General features: G+C 46.4%; 1 protein-coding gene across 1 annotated transcript in view; it reads left to right on the top strand.

The window, feature by feature from the left end:
* The window catches only part of PITPNM2 (phosphatidylinositol transfer protein, membrane-associated 2), a 34091-nt gene that overhangs the window by 9238 nt on the left and 10481 nt on the right, over positions 1–14372 (top strand). Inside the window, 6 exon segments of the mRNA XM_009070575.1 lie at positions 725–861; positions 1281–1451; positions 5998–6173; positions 6550–6720; positions 8659–8808; positions 13233–13397. Coding sequence (XP_009068823.1) covers positions 725–861; positions 1281–1451; positions 5998–6173; positions 6550–6720; positions 8659–8808; positions 13233–13397 — 970 coding nt within the window.

Below are 14372 nucleotides of genomic sequence, written 5' to 3'. Positions count from 1 at the left end.
CCTTTGTTACTAAGCATTGTCCCTTTTCCACTACAAACCAAGGCTGTTTCAACATTCCTGTCTTTAAAGGACCTTCAGCAGCTCATGCTGGAGCTGTCACAGCAGTGAGTTTCTTTTTTTGAGGCTATGCAGCTGCTGCACCCCATAAAAGGCCATGACTGAGTCTCACACCTCTGAGCAAAGTGACCCTCCAGCCCCACGAGGGCTGAGTCGTTGGACTAGCTTCACATTGCACTGCTGCAGTGTGATTTTTTTTCCAGCCTGAGCTTCTTCCCAGCCAGCCCTCCCCCTGTCCAGGGATCTCAGTGCTTCTCTGTGCCTGTCTGCTCAGTACCTTTGGCAGACAGCAGGATAGTGTTATCCTAACAGGGGCACAAGCACAGGGAAGCTTCCCTGAAGCAGCACAGTCAGCTGGGCAGGGGGAATCCAGTTTGGTTTCCTGAGGCTGGAGTTAGCACTGGGATCAGGGCACTGTGCTGCTCTCCCTTGGCTCCAGTCAGCTGGTGGGGACAGCCAGAACCCATCAGCTGTGTGAGATAATGGGAGGCTGCAGGCTATGATGGATGTTCATTGACTGCATAGTTGGCATCCTGTTACTGCAGCTCATCTAGGTGTGATCCAGCACTGTTTGTCAGCTCTGAGCTGAAGTCAAGGGACTGGTTTTTTTGTTATTTTCTTTTTATTTCTGTCCTCTTTCCTCCCTTACTTCTGTTGCCTTTCTCAGGTCTGCTTGGTAGGGGACTGTGTTGGAGGAATCCTGGGATTTGATGCCTTATGCTACAGCAATCAGACTGTGTCTGAGAGCCAGAACAGCAGTCGGCGAGGAAGTGTCGTGAGTGTCCAGGTAATGCTGCTCCCAGTGTCTACTGGGAATAGTTCTGCTGGCCACAGCACCTCCATGGCCTCTGCTTTCAGTGAGGATCTTGTCCTGACTCTATTCCTCATCAATGGCAAATGTGTCTCAAGGTGCATATTGGTCTCAGTTTAGGTGTGTTTGCTCCCAACAGAGATGTTTCACACTCTGGTATGAAGCATCTCCCACACCCTTAGGAAGTGGTTTGGCCTGAAACACTATATTGTCCTCAACTGGATCTTGGGGTATATGGAGTAAGGAGGATAGAAGGGAAGTGATTGGGCCTGAAACACTATATTGTCCTCAACTGGATCTTGGGCTAGAAGGGGAGGTGTTATGATGTGAGTGTATTCTTGACTCAGCTAAATCCATATTTCAAATCCCAGGATACTGATCTTCTGTCTCCTGGGATAACGGTGAACAATAGCTATTGTTCCAGTGGCTCTAATCTGGAAGCCAGCAGACACCTCAGCAGGAGCAACATTGATATTCCTCGTAGCAATGGAGAAGATCCAAAGAAGCAGCTGCCACGGAAAAGGAGTGATTCATCAACCTACGAAATGGACACAATAAAGCAGCATCAAGCCTTTCTATCAAGGTAAGATTTAAGATTTGGAAGGAGCAGACCCAGCAATATTCTGGAGAGGAGGCTGATGCTTCTGTTAGACCTGAGTGTTGCTTTGTCATCCTGTGATAAGCAAGGTGCAGGAAAACATTTAGTTTAGATTAGAGAGCTATCGATTTCGGTGTGCTCTATATGCAAAAAGATTAACAGCTTTTTTTGCTGAGTGGCACTGAGAAGAATCAGCTTCTCTACTGCATCCATATTGCAATGGCAAAAGCCCTTGATCCTGATGTATGACAGCCAAGGCAGTTAGAGACCTGCTTCTCTGCTCTGCTGCAAGTGCAGGATGAAAGTCATAAAGCAAACGTAGGAATGGTGTGAGGGAAGTTTTCTCTGCTCTGCTGCAAGTGCAGGATGGAAGTCATAAAGCAAACATAGGAATGGTGTGAGGGAAGTCGCTGAAGCAGAACTGAAATTCAGCCTGGTATTAATTTTAAAGCATCTCTGAAACCTGATTTTGAGTTATTCTGTCCCCTGCCAGGGCTGTTTCATTGCACCAAGGACATGTTTCAAATTTGTTACTCACTGCCGAAGCCCCTGAGATCACATTCCTAAGCTTCTCCAAATGGACTTTGAGAAATGTGTCCATTAACACAACTGTCTGAGTTTTCATAGCAGCCTTTCCGTGGTTGCCAGACCTTCAGGGATTACTTCTGTAAGCCCAGAGGATTTTTCTGACTGAATCATCTCCTTCAGCCTCTGGAACTGGACAGTCCAGACCTTTTCCTCCTGCAGGCTTGGAGGAACTGCAGTAAATACCTTCTTAATCTCTCTTCCCATGTCCCCAGGTGCTGGGGAGCAATGTGTTCCCCCCTCCAACAGCAAACACCTTTGCCTGCGTTGCAGTTGTGTCCAAGGCTGTGCCTTTTGCCCTGTGCTGAGTTGAAGGCTCATCCTGCACTTCTGCCCCTCCTTCATTGCTTGGAATCATTGCTGCAGCACAGGGAATTGTATTGTCCTGCTATGTCAGGGGCCCTTTTGTAAATGATTTATAGGAGAGAGAAGGTATCAGGGTGAATGCTGTTGGTGCACAGAGATAGGATATTCAGGAAGACAGCTGCATTTACAAAACTCACAATAAGCTTCCTGGCTATTTCCAGCAGGTTAATAAAAAGCAATCAGGCTCTTGTTCTTACCATCCCAAAACAGCCTCCTGTATTACAGGAGAAAATATGAGTCGTGCAAAAATGTGCTCATTCTCCTCCTTGTTATTGACCTCAGGGGCACAGACTCAGTTAAGGAAAGTGGACTGGCATCTTGATGCAGTTTTACACCTATTTTAGGATGAGTGCTGGGCCTGACGTGGATAATGGATTGCACAATTTGTCGTTCCAAATAGCTTTGTGCTGGTCCTTCCTACTCCCTCTCTGAAGGATTGTTCCTGCTCCCAACATGAAGCACTTGTGGGTCCCTGGCAAGAGCTGTCAGTATTTGGTGTGCTGATGGATTGATGCCTCTCTCCTTCTTTAGAGTTGTATAACTTTCTAAATCTCCCTTTAGACCTTGGGTCAAAAATTATTCTCTTCCCAGAGCTCAAGAGCAGGGAAAAGGGGCAGGTTGAAGCTGCTGTATGTGCTCTCTGCACTTCTGGTGCAGGGGAGTCTGAGGAGCAGTGATTCACCTCCTCCCCCCCTGCAGATCAACAGAGTGGCACTCTTTTCCCATCCCTGGACCTTGTGCTCTCAGCCATCACTACCAAGCAGCATTGACACCAGCAGAGTGCCCTGTCAGCCTCTGTCACCAAGTAATGATTTTTCCCATACAAAACCCAAGCCCTGTGTGACATGGCTTCGGGCAGGAGATTGGCACAACAGAGCCAAGCTCTCCTAACAGGCTGAGCAGACAGGCAGCCTGGCACACAGGGACCTTTCTGTCCATGCCCACTGCAGATTTCAGCCTGTGCCAAAGACACTCATTTTTATTCATGTATCAGACCTACTCACTTCTCTGGGATAATGCCCAGCAAGCCAGAGCAGCATCTGGAGATTACAATCACACATTTATTTTTAAATTCAGTCCTTCTGCACAGCTACATTATTTCTGGCTGTGCTGTACTTGTATTATTGTAAATGAGTTGATTTGCTCCTGAAATCCATAAGCTCTGGTTTAATTAATGCACACAGTACATCTGCTGCTTTTTAAAGGGAGAACAGGGCACTGTAGGTTGTTTGGAGCACAACAGACTCCGAGTTCCCCTTGGCTCTCGTTTCTTTTGATTGCTAAGAATTCTATCAAGTTCCCAGCAAAAGGAGAGAAGCTGTCCAAATTGCTTAGTGCTAGGAGTGGTTTTGTTCTTCCCTTTCCCATGAAGAGATGTTGTGGGAAGATGGGTGAAATACACCAAAAACTTCTTCAATCCATTCTGCCATAACTCATCTGCCACTGGGATAGTCTTTCCTTTGGTGCCTCTGTTGGAATCCATTGCTTCACCCTGTCTTTGGCGAATCTGAGCATGTTCTAAGTGACTTTATATTCTGCACACACAGCAAACTTGCAGCCTTGTTAACTAAAATAATTGTAGCTGCACTGAAAGTGTCTTGCTTTAAAACGTGTCCCAGCACTGAGCATCTCGGCTGTGTGATCTCAGGGAAGCTCCTTTGCATCACAGAAATGGGAACACGCTCATTGTAGCTGTCACTGCTGTAACCTCCTGTTCTCTCCCTTTTGACATCACTGTTTTGACTTGCCATGCTATGTGTGTCTGGCATAAGTGAGCTCCTCATTTCCCTGTGCTGGGAGCCGGGAGAGCGGCGCCGCGTGTGCAGCTTTGGAGGATACATGACAGCACAGCAGGAGCAGAAAGCTTTTCAGCATCCTTGGGGAATGGTGTGCAGCACAGGAGCTGTCTCTGGGATGATGTGTTATTTGCCAGAGCAGGAAAACAAAGTCTGGGTGAAACTTGGTTTTCTTTGCCAATGTGGGAGTGTTTGCAGCTGCTCCTTGGGTTTGGGTGGCTGTCCCAGAGAGGGGTGTGAGGAACTGCTCCTGTGCTGCAGATGATGGGGAGGGAACAGCTTGTTTGGGTGAGCACAGCACTGCTGGGGTGTCACTGCCCTCAGGAGTGGCCTTGATGAGCAAGTGCTGCTGCATTTGAGGACATTACAAGTGCTGGTCACCCCACAGGTTTTGACTTGGGACCACAGAGCTGGCAGGAGAGACAGTTGCATTTGCATCATTCCTGACTCCAGGCCAGTAAACCTTTTATCCAACCCAACTGCTGTGGTATCCATTTACCTACATGTTTTATAGAACCTGTTCTGATGCTTTTTTAAGTGCTTGCAAACCTCTTGTGAAGGCTGTGCTGGAGCTGTCTTCAACCCTCTGCTTCTAACTACGATGAGATAACCCACGACAGCTTCCATCAGGTTCTGTGCAGCCTGCAGAGCAAAGGAATTGCAGCTTGGTGCTTTTGGGTGGTAACAGAGGAAACTCAGAAAACCCTTTTGTGAACCAGATTATTCATGTTCCACATCTGTCATTTCACATTCCCAGATCTAGACTTGAAAGCAGCAGCTCTCCCTAACGTGGGGGTGGATTCCCAGGATGTTCATCTAATAGTTCCTGCTGCTTCTTCATCAGTGTCCAAGGGAAATGTGAATGTAAATCTCTGTGTTAAACCTGTGTATTGCCCACCCTACACCACACACAGGTTGAATTTTGAAAACAGATTTGAAATCTGAGAAAGGGAGGGAAAGCTGGATCTGTTTTATATGGTGGGGTTTTTTAAGTTCAGTTAGCTGGAGTTGTTGGGTTGAGAAGTTGTTTGGTAATAAGTTGGCAGATGTGGCCTCATGGGCAGAAGAGAAGTGGGATAGTCCTGGGAGCATGATAAATACACTTTACCTCGTGGCCACTGTCTGAATTCCCCCAAACTTCCATTCCCAGTGAGTGCCACACACACAAGGAAGCTGGTGCCAACCTGATGCAGGAAGATACTAGAAACCTTCTTGCAGATTTTGATCTTTCTTTTTCCCCTCCTACTTTCTTTTTCTTTTTTATACTTTCAATCCAATACCATTTGTCCAACTACTTCCACGAGGAAGAAATGGGTAAGCACAGCTTTCCATAACGTTTAAGAATGAGGTGATGGAAGGAACTCAGATGTTGACAGCCAGAAAACATAGCAGTAACATGTGTCATGAGTGAATCACTGTAAATTTTATTTTCTCCCTGCTAGCCTAGTGATTTTGGCTTGTTGCTTATTTTCTCTTGCAAGTGACTGTCCTACTAGCAGTAACCAAGATTTTGACTCCTCAAAGAAAAAAACCATTTGAGGACATAGTGTGTAAATGAACACACTTGAAGCTTGGATTTGTCCATCTGAATGGAATGGGGTCATGGTTTTGGGGGACTTTTGCTGGCTAGTGAAGCTGCAGCACTGGGGCACAGTGGGTTGATTGTCACAGTTCCTTCATGAAAGACAGAGGAATTATATCCAGTGTCAATCACTAATCCAGGCTTTAATTATGAAAACACAGCACGACTAACATTTTGACTCTGTTTTCTCTTCTTGTCCCAGTTTACATTCTAGTGTTCTGAGAAACGACCCTGGATCCAGGAGATCTAGTAGCTCCACGATGTTGGATGGAGGAAATATTGGGAAGTTTGACTTTGAGATCACAGACTTCTTCCTCTTTGGTTCTCCCTTGGGTCTGGTTCTTGCACTGAGAAAAACTGTCATTCCAGCTCTTGACAGTAAGTCCTGATGCAAACCACTGAGCTCCCTTGGTGGGATGGTGTAAGCAGCTCCTACACAAGTGCAGGAATTTGGTTAAACCCAAACATTTCTCTGTAATATTTCCTGCAGGAGATCAGTGTGTGCTCTAACCACTGCTTATTATGCCATTTATTTCCAATGTACTTCCAAACATTAAAAATACTGGGCAATTCTTACATCTATAAATACTATAATAAATTGTTTCAGTTGACTAAACTGGGAGATGAAGGAGATGATAAATCCTTAGTGCTTTTTTTAACCCAACAGTTGTCCTTTTTGCAGGCAAATATTTACAATATTCTAACAAATCATCTTTTGATACTTGAAGGGTTTTTCTTTTCTTCATCTTTTTAGTCTTTCAGCTCAGACCAGCCTGTCAGCAGGTCTATAACCTGTTCCACCCTGCAGACCCATCTGCCTCTCGCCTTGAGCCTCTTTTGGAGAGGAAGTTCTACCTTTTGCCTCCCTTTAACATCCCTCGGTACCAGAGGTTCCCGCTGGGTGATGGCAATTCTGCTGTTTTGGGTAAGTCACTCTGGATCCATATGAGTTGTTTAAAGGGTTATATCCACACTTTGCATTAATTTACCAAAGCAATTGGGAAGGACAAGAAAAAGAATTGGCCTTATAATGTTAGCCTTGTTCCTGAACTACCAGAAAAGGAGTTTTCTCCTAATGAAATCAGTGCCTTGTGACCCATGTGCCCTTCATTTGTCACACCAAGCTGTTGAGAGTTGTGATGTGGTGACCTTTCTGTGAAGGTCCATGTTTTACACCCAGGCTGGTGCTTGTGATTGGGGCCAAATGAAATGTGATTAACTTGGCAGAGTTTAGGACTTCGATGCTGGGAGGACCAGCGAAGACTGGAAGGAGCAGAATCAACAGTGAGATGATGAGATGGTTTGCTTGGTTGCATCCTGTGTTTTTTTCATAGGACAGTCTCCTGCAGATCAGTAGGCTGGTGACAGTGCCTTGCCCATGCCACCTTGCTAATGCAACACTTTGTCCTCCTAGAAAACCTAGGATTCCTCTGCCATCAGATGGGCACAATGGTCTGATTTGTTAAACGGGCACAAACTAAACCCCATGTTTAATGAAGTGAAGAAAATACTTTCTGCAGGCCCCACTCACTTGTCAAATTTAGCCAAGATCTTGCTGCAGCACTTCTTAAAAATGGATCCACCCACGATTACATTTGTACCCAGGCCAGTTACAACAGCTCAGGGAAGCTATAGCAACTCGAAAAGCAATTTGCTTTTTGGGCGTATTCTAGGGATCAGCTGCAAGGGGCTTAAAAAATGACACCTAAACATCATCTTCCTCTTAAACACATTCCAAAGCCCCTGTTCTCACTGCTCCCAGAGGTAGAGACCACATTGACACTAAAAACCCTGTGGTTCTGCTTGTCATTCTGTACAGCAGCAGGATATTAGTCATGTGCTGTGTCTCCCCAGACCTCTGAGTTGGCTGTGCTTGGAGAGACACTTGCTGTGTAGTGGAGAGGAGTTCAACAGCAATTTGCTTAGCTATGAGAAGGGCAGAGTGATTTCCAAACCTTCTCCAGGTTTGAGCCTTGTTATTTTAAGAGATGCTGCTCTGCCTTGAATAAAACTGACAAAAAAGCAACTTTCAAGTCTCTTTTCCTATGAGACAAAGCCTCTTCATTTGCTTATCGTAAGGTAACAGGCTATTCCTTTCCCTTGGAGTCCAAATTTCAGTGCTGTGATGTACACATTACCCAGAAGGACTAACCATGATTCACCAAGCCTCTGCTGAAATTAGTGTGCACTGTAGGGCGCTCCAGGAAAATTAATTGCTGCTATAATTAAGCTATATGTTTTGTTGATCACGTAAAATTCAGGTGCTCAATTATAATTAGTTTGGTACGAAACCTTCTGTACCACTGCTTGTGCACATCTCCTCATGCAGATAGCTCTTTTAAAGTCCACCATTCACAGAAAGCCTTTTACACTGTTTTTTTCCCCCATTTTCCCATCTGTACTAAATGTTGGTCCCTGTTTCATCTCAATGAACTTGCAGAGTTAAATGAAACTCACATCCCTGCTCACTCCTGTGCTTTGCACTGTGTAGGCTGTGAGTCTGATTCAATTAAATCTCCCCTTTGAGCGTATTTTCTTCCCCTCATAGTAAAAGGATTTCTCTGGATCTGCAGGGTTTTTATGGATTTGGCTCGTTGGAGAGAAGCAGGTTAAGAGGACTCCCTTTTGTTGTTGAAATGCCATCGTTGTGTTCTCCTCTGCTCCCAGTTAATCTCTGATGTGGGTCTGTTTGGAAAGTCACCCCTGTTTCGTTTCTTTGACTCTCTTTGAAGGATGTGTGTTCATTGAAGACTCATAGTTAAGTGCTGGGGTGTAACTGTTTGTATGTTTAACACTTTGTGGCCGCATGTCTGTTGTTCTTTGTCCTTCTGTTACGTTGTTTTTTTTCCCCATCTGCTTCTAGTTGAGACAATCCAGAACAATCCCATCCTCCTCATGGAAAGTAGCCCTCTGGGTGCTCTCCAGCACCAGGACAGCTTCATGGAAACAAGTATCCCTGTGCCCGTACTGAATTGGCAAGATGGGTCCAATAAAAGTGCTGGTTTTGCTGAGTGTGTGTAATCTACACTTTTGTATTGTCTATGGTGTTGGGTTCTCGGGGTGCTGTTTGGAGATCATCCTGTTGCCTCCTGGAGTTGAAATCTTCATGCTGTGTCTCAGACTGTGCCACATGAAATAACCACTTAGGATCATGCTTGGGTCTGGGAGACCCACTGGGGAAACAACAGGTTGGGATTAAACTCCAAGCCATTCTGGTGTTGGTGCTGGCAGGGGCCAGTGCTGCCATGCACACGCTGTTTGCCATCTGTGGTGGCTGTGCTGCTGGAAGAGGCTTTGGCAGAGGCAGACAGAGTCCCTGGTGGCTCTGCTTGCATGGTGCTCACCGTGGGCAGGATCCCTGGGGAAAGGGCTGTCTGCAGTGTGCAGCTCCCCAGCAGCCAACTGCACCGTGCCCAGAAGTCCAATTAATGTCTGTGTCAGAGCAGATTTTGTCCCTTTGAGTATTTTGTGCTTGGACACTCCTCGTGGCTCTGCTGGACACAGTGACTGAGGCTTTCAGACCCCAGGGTGGCTCTGTGTGTTGGCTTTTTAAAATTAATTTCTCGTCCTCTGCCTTAAAAGCAAAGTTTGATGCATTTGTTTTGCCTTATTTTCCATTATAAATGCTGCATGGCCTCGTTTATTCTGGTTGTGGCTGGTGCTACATCTGCAATTTTGATGAGACTTGACTTTGGTTTGGGGTTGTTTTGGTTTTTTCCCTGCGTGTCTCACTTGCCTGTTCTCACCCCTTTCTTGGTGTTTTGCATTGAGAGTTGGGTTCTGCTGCCCTGTTGTCTCTAACAAGCTGACCCTCACTGTCTGTGAGCAGTCTGGGGTGTTATGTGCTCATACAGGATGGCAACATTGGCCATCCCTGGTCATCTCTCCCTTTGCCTCTTGAAGGTGTAGATGATTTTTAGGTGTGCAGTTGCTGTGTTACCTGTGCTGTGAGATTCTGAGGTGTAGATGATTTTTAGGTGTGCAGTCGCTGTGTTACCTGTGCTGTGAGGTTCTTCTGCAAAGCAGAGGGAAAGGATCTGGTCCTATTAATTAATCACTTTGGATGTCACTAATGAAATGCCATTTAGCTGTCAGCTCGTACTGCCTTCTGTCAGGACAGAGCTTTTAGGAGCATCCCTTACCCAGGGCAGGGGGTTTGGAACGAGATCATCTTTAAGGTCCTTTCCATGTCAAACCATTCTAGTTGATGATTCTCTGGTCTTTACCTTGTGTGCAAGAAGAGCAGTGTGGCCAAGCACTGCTTGGCTTGTCTGCAGCAAGTGCTGGATCCCAGTTCAGCCACTGGACTGCAGGAAATTTTCAGAATCATAAAAAATATGGACCACAGGAATCTGTTGCTCTTGGTCTGACAATAGCAGCTGCAGAGTGCCCAGCACAGACCAGTGACTCCAGTTAAAGAAGGCTCTGGCCTGTGCTGAGCAGCTGGCTGACTTGTTTGGTTTGGTTTGGTTTTATTGACCTGTACATATTTTTTGATTGCTTTCAGTATTTCCTGCTTCAGTGCCACAGATCAGCCTGCAAATAGCACATACCAAACCTGCCATTCACATACCCCAAGGACTTAAGGGAGAGGTTGGCCCAGAGCTGTTCACTTAGTGGGGAACAGTAAGAACATAGACAAATGAGTCCATAAATGAAAGGGCATAGGGCTGAAATGAGTACTCAAGGTCCATGGGTAGGCAGAAAAATGCAGTTTGGCTGTGTCATTGTCTCTGGAAGTGCAGTTCCATCTCAGGTGATGTCTCTGGCCCAATGGGGGTGTGTGCTGCAGTTGGAGCAGTGGCAGGTCCTTTGGTGGGAGGGAGTGGCTCAGGGCACTGCTCCAGCCAGGTCTCCTCTTCCTCACTCTGATGAAGTCATGTTGCAAAGTGCACTTCAGCCAGTGTAGTAAAACAGGCCACCTCTGTCTATCTCTAGTGACAAAGGAACAGCTAATCTTGGTAAAAGTCTTGCTGCTGCTGGGCCACCCAGTGTCACCCTGGGCTTACCTGGAAAGCCTCAGGACCTGAGTTGTGGCTGGGGATGTATCTCTGTAGTGCAGGAGACTTCAGACTTCTCCCTTGAGGAGCAGGAGTGGCTCCAGGTGCTGGGGTCAGTCTGTGCTTTTTTGGCAGCCTCTGTGGTGTCCCAGCCTGGTCACCACACTCCCCAGGAAAGGCCCCTTGGTTTCAAAGTTGCTGCACGAGGGATTTGGTGCAAAGAATGCACAGAGTTAGGAATTATGTTGTTAGGTTTGGGGGTTTTTTTTCTTCAAGTCAGGTCTCAGAATTTTCTTTGGAATTCACTGTCCTTGCAGCTTTTGGGTGGAGGAAGTTTGGCTGGATGGACAATGATGTATAAAACAGGTTTTTTCTCCACACTTCCTGCTCTGTCTTTCCCTGGCCCTTCTTTTTCCTAGAAACTGTCCTTTTTCAGGGACAGAGGGTGTGTACCTTGGGAAAAAGGAGAAACACAAGAGCAACCCAAGTGGGCTGGAGCATGGGAGCACTGCTGTTGGGTGGCACCTCATCCCCTGCAGAGCAAACTTCTGCCACCAACGTGGGTGACACTAAATCAGACTGTTCAGTAATGCTAAAACAGTTGAGACTTTTATAGGAGTGAGAATTGCTCTGGTGACAGTAGCTAGGATGGGGTTGGGAGGACTGTTGAGATTGTGTTGCTGTTCTCTGCTTGAATCGTTTCCTTTTTGTTGTGCTGGGACTTTCTCCAGTCAGAAACCAGCACTGGCCCAGTGGTGCTGGCTGGGTGTGGATCCTGGCAGTAGCCTTGGTAGCCAGCAGCTCAAGGCAAGGTGAAAAGAGGGGGAAAGTGCTGAGGAAGTGATGCTCTAATGGCCTTTCAGGCACAACATGGGCAGCGTGTGCAGCTCATCATCGAGTCAGGCTCCTGCTAAGGCTCAGATCTTGCAGTCCACAAAGCTTTTACACAGAGCAGCTTGTGGCCTGATTTTCCCTGCAGAGAACAGAACTCTTTTACTGACACTTAGCCACACATTTTCTGCTTCGTACATTCCCTCTCCCTTGGCTGCAGCAGGATTTGTGTGGGCACAGACACTGCTGCTGCGAACTGAGAGATCAGAGCAAGAAAATCAGTAGCCCCAAGCAAAAAATAAGATAGATATTAAAATAAACCAGTTGCTAAAACAACACCCTATGTCAGCTGCATACTGGGATTAAATCCAGGGATATCTAAACTGGCTGAAATAGGTGGAGGAATAGGCTGGAAATAGGGGTGTGGGAGTAATGTAATCATGTTCCTCCTGGCAACTCCTGCCTGGCTGAGCACAAACCTGTGCCCTGTCTGATACCTGGGAATGCTGTTCAGGAGCTGCTCCTTAGGTGCAGCAGAGATGGGCAACCTTCAACTGATAGTAAATTGCTTTGCTTTTGCATGTTACTGCCATCCTGGTGCTGCCTGCTGAAGCACCTGGAATTGGCATTACAAACCTCTGCAGTGCAGGACCTTGGGATATCCCTCCTAATTTGGCCTTGTGGCATCCATGGGGGGATGGATGCTCTTACCATTGTTAGAGAGAGAACACTGAAATGCAGAGATTTTATCATGACTCTGTTTGCCAGAGGTCCATTTCCCTCCAATCTATCTATAAGGTCTTTGTGAGCATGATTTGAAACCCTCCTTTTTGGTATTTAAGTACTAAGGGGTTAGGCCACACTTGGTAAACCTCAGGTTGGGGGTCTAAAAATCCAGACTTGCATGTTATACCAAAGCAGCTCTGTTTTCACAGAGACTGAGCACTCCCTGACCTCCCAACACTGATGGGAGGTGAAAGTGCTCAGCCCCAACCTCCTTTCACTGCCCTGAGTGAACTAAACCCTTCTGTTTAACGAGTGTTGGCTGTAGCCATTAGCAATGAAGTACAAGTTCAAACTGAGTCTCTGCCAGGCATGAAGATGTTTTCTTGATTTGTTTTTGGTTTTTTTTATTAATGCTTCTATCTTGGAGATGTTCATTTAAACCTAAAGATTTCAAGAAAACAAATATCCCCTTTCTAAGGTTGTTTTTTGTGGTTAATACCTTGGTTAGTTCGTCTCAATGTGAATATATCAAATCGTGTATATTCACATCTGTATGTATGACACATGCTTGTTACTGCTGCTTGAATAAGTCTGCCTGGGTTTTTTCTTTGGATCTGTTTTTTGAGCTACTTGTTTTGCTTCTCTCAATCAAAGACTGCTCCTCTAGCCACATGTCTCTGCCTGCTGTGCTGTTCGCTTTCTTTTCAAACCAGAGCTCCGATGAAATGTGGCTTTTTTTTTTTTCCCTCCTCCATTCCAATCAGTTCTGAAAGGTTTTTTTGCATCTCCCAGCTTTGTTTGCCTCCCCCTCCCCGAGTTCATCTTGCCCAGCCTCTGTCTGTTGGTCTAATACTTTGATTTCCCTGTTTCACCTTTGTAGCAGATGTTGTTCAGTCTCATGGTGGCGTCTTCGTGGAAAGCGCGTCCCTGTCCACCCCCATTTCAGCCCCTCAGTTCAGGGGCTTCCGGAGAGCCAGTGAGATCAGCATTGCCAGCCAGGTCTCAGGAATGGCAGACAGTTTCACTGCTTCCAACATAGCCAACAGTAAGTGTTTCACCCCCTCCAAGACTACTGCTCGCTGCCGCACCGCTCTCAGCACCACGCACCGGGCCCAGCCACGCAGCTTCTGCCTGTCTGTCTGGGTGTGCTTCCCATCAATAACCAGGACTTGGAATTCCTCTCTGCCTTCACCTGGTTTTGCCCTAGTCAGTGCCACGTGTCAGCACATCCCCTGGAAGGACAGATGATGTGTTTGGTGATGGTACAGGGACCACCGTTGTTGTGCATGTTGGACTGTGCTGTTGAGAAGTTGTTGAAAGAAGATAATAACTTCTAACTCTGAGCATCGTTTGGCTCTTGTGTGCAGTGAGGATTAATCCAAAGGGATGTTGCTGTGCTGGCAGGATGTGGCATGTGGCTTGATGCAGAGCCCTCAAATGAAGCCCACAAAAACAGGGATGAGTAAGTCCCTCCGCAGCAGGGCAAGGACAAGTTTGTTCAGAACAGAACATTTATTACTTTGCATTAGAAATTCAGCTCCTCTGCAGCCTGCAGGGCAGCTCACAGCCAGCCAGTTGTGTCCCATATCCCAGAGCCAAGTGAGGAAGAAAAGGAATTTTTTATTTGCTATTTTTCCCCAAGACCTGTATATCTTCCCAGCTAAGACAGTGGAGAGAACCAGATATTTGTTACTGGGTCAGCCCCTTCTTTCTTTCAGCTGAGGTGTGAGATGAAGAGTCTGTGTCCTTGGGGACCTCTTGATAACTTAGACCAAAAAAAGGCTGAAAACTTTTTAAAAAAAACCAAGTACAACAAACAAACTAACAAGAAACACATGAAAAAAACCCTTCAGCCTGAACTCTATTCCCAGAAGGTGGGAGATATTTAGAGATGCTCCATTCCTGGTGCAGCCTGTGAATTACTGGCTCCCTAATTAATTGCTGGGGTTAATTATGCACCCTGAGGCCAGTGTGAGTTGCTGAAGGTCTGTGGGTGCTGCTCAGGAGCTGCTGCAACCTC

Source organism: Acanthisitta chloris, unplaced genomic scaffold (genome assembly GCF_000695815.1).
Source record: "Acanthisitta chloris isolate BGI_N310 unplaced genomic scaffold, ASM69581v1 scaffold15242, whole genome shotgun sequence".
Classification (NCBI taxonomy): domain Eukaryota; kingdom Metazoa; phylum Chordata; class Aves; order Passeriformes; family Acanthisittidae; genus Acanthisitta; species Acanthisitta chloris.
Note: the sequence above shows the minus strand (reverse complement) of the source record. Positions and strands in the feature narration are given on the sequence as shown.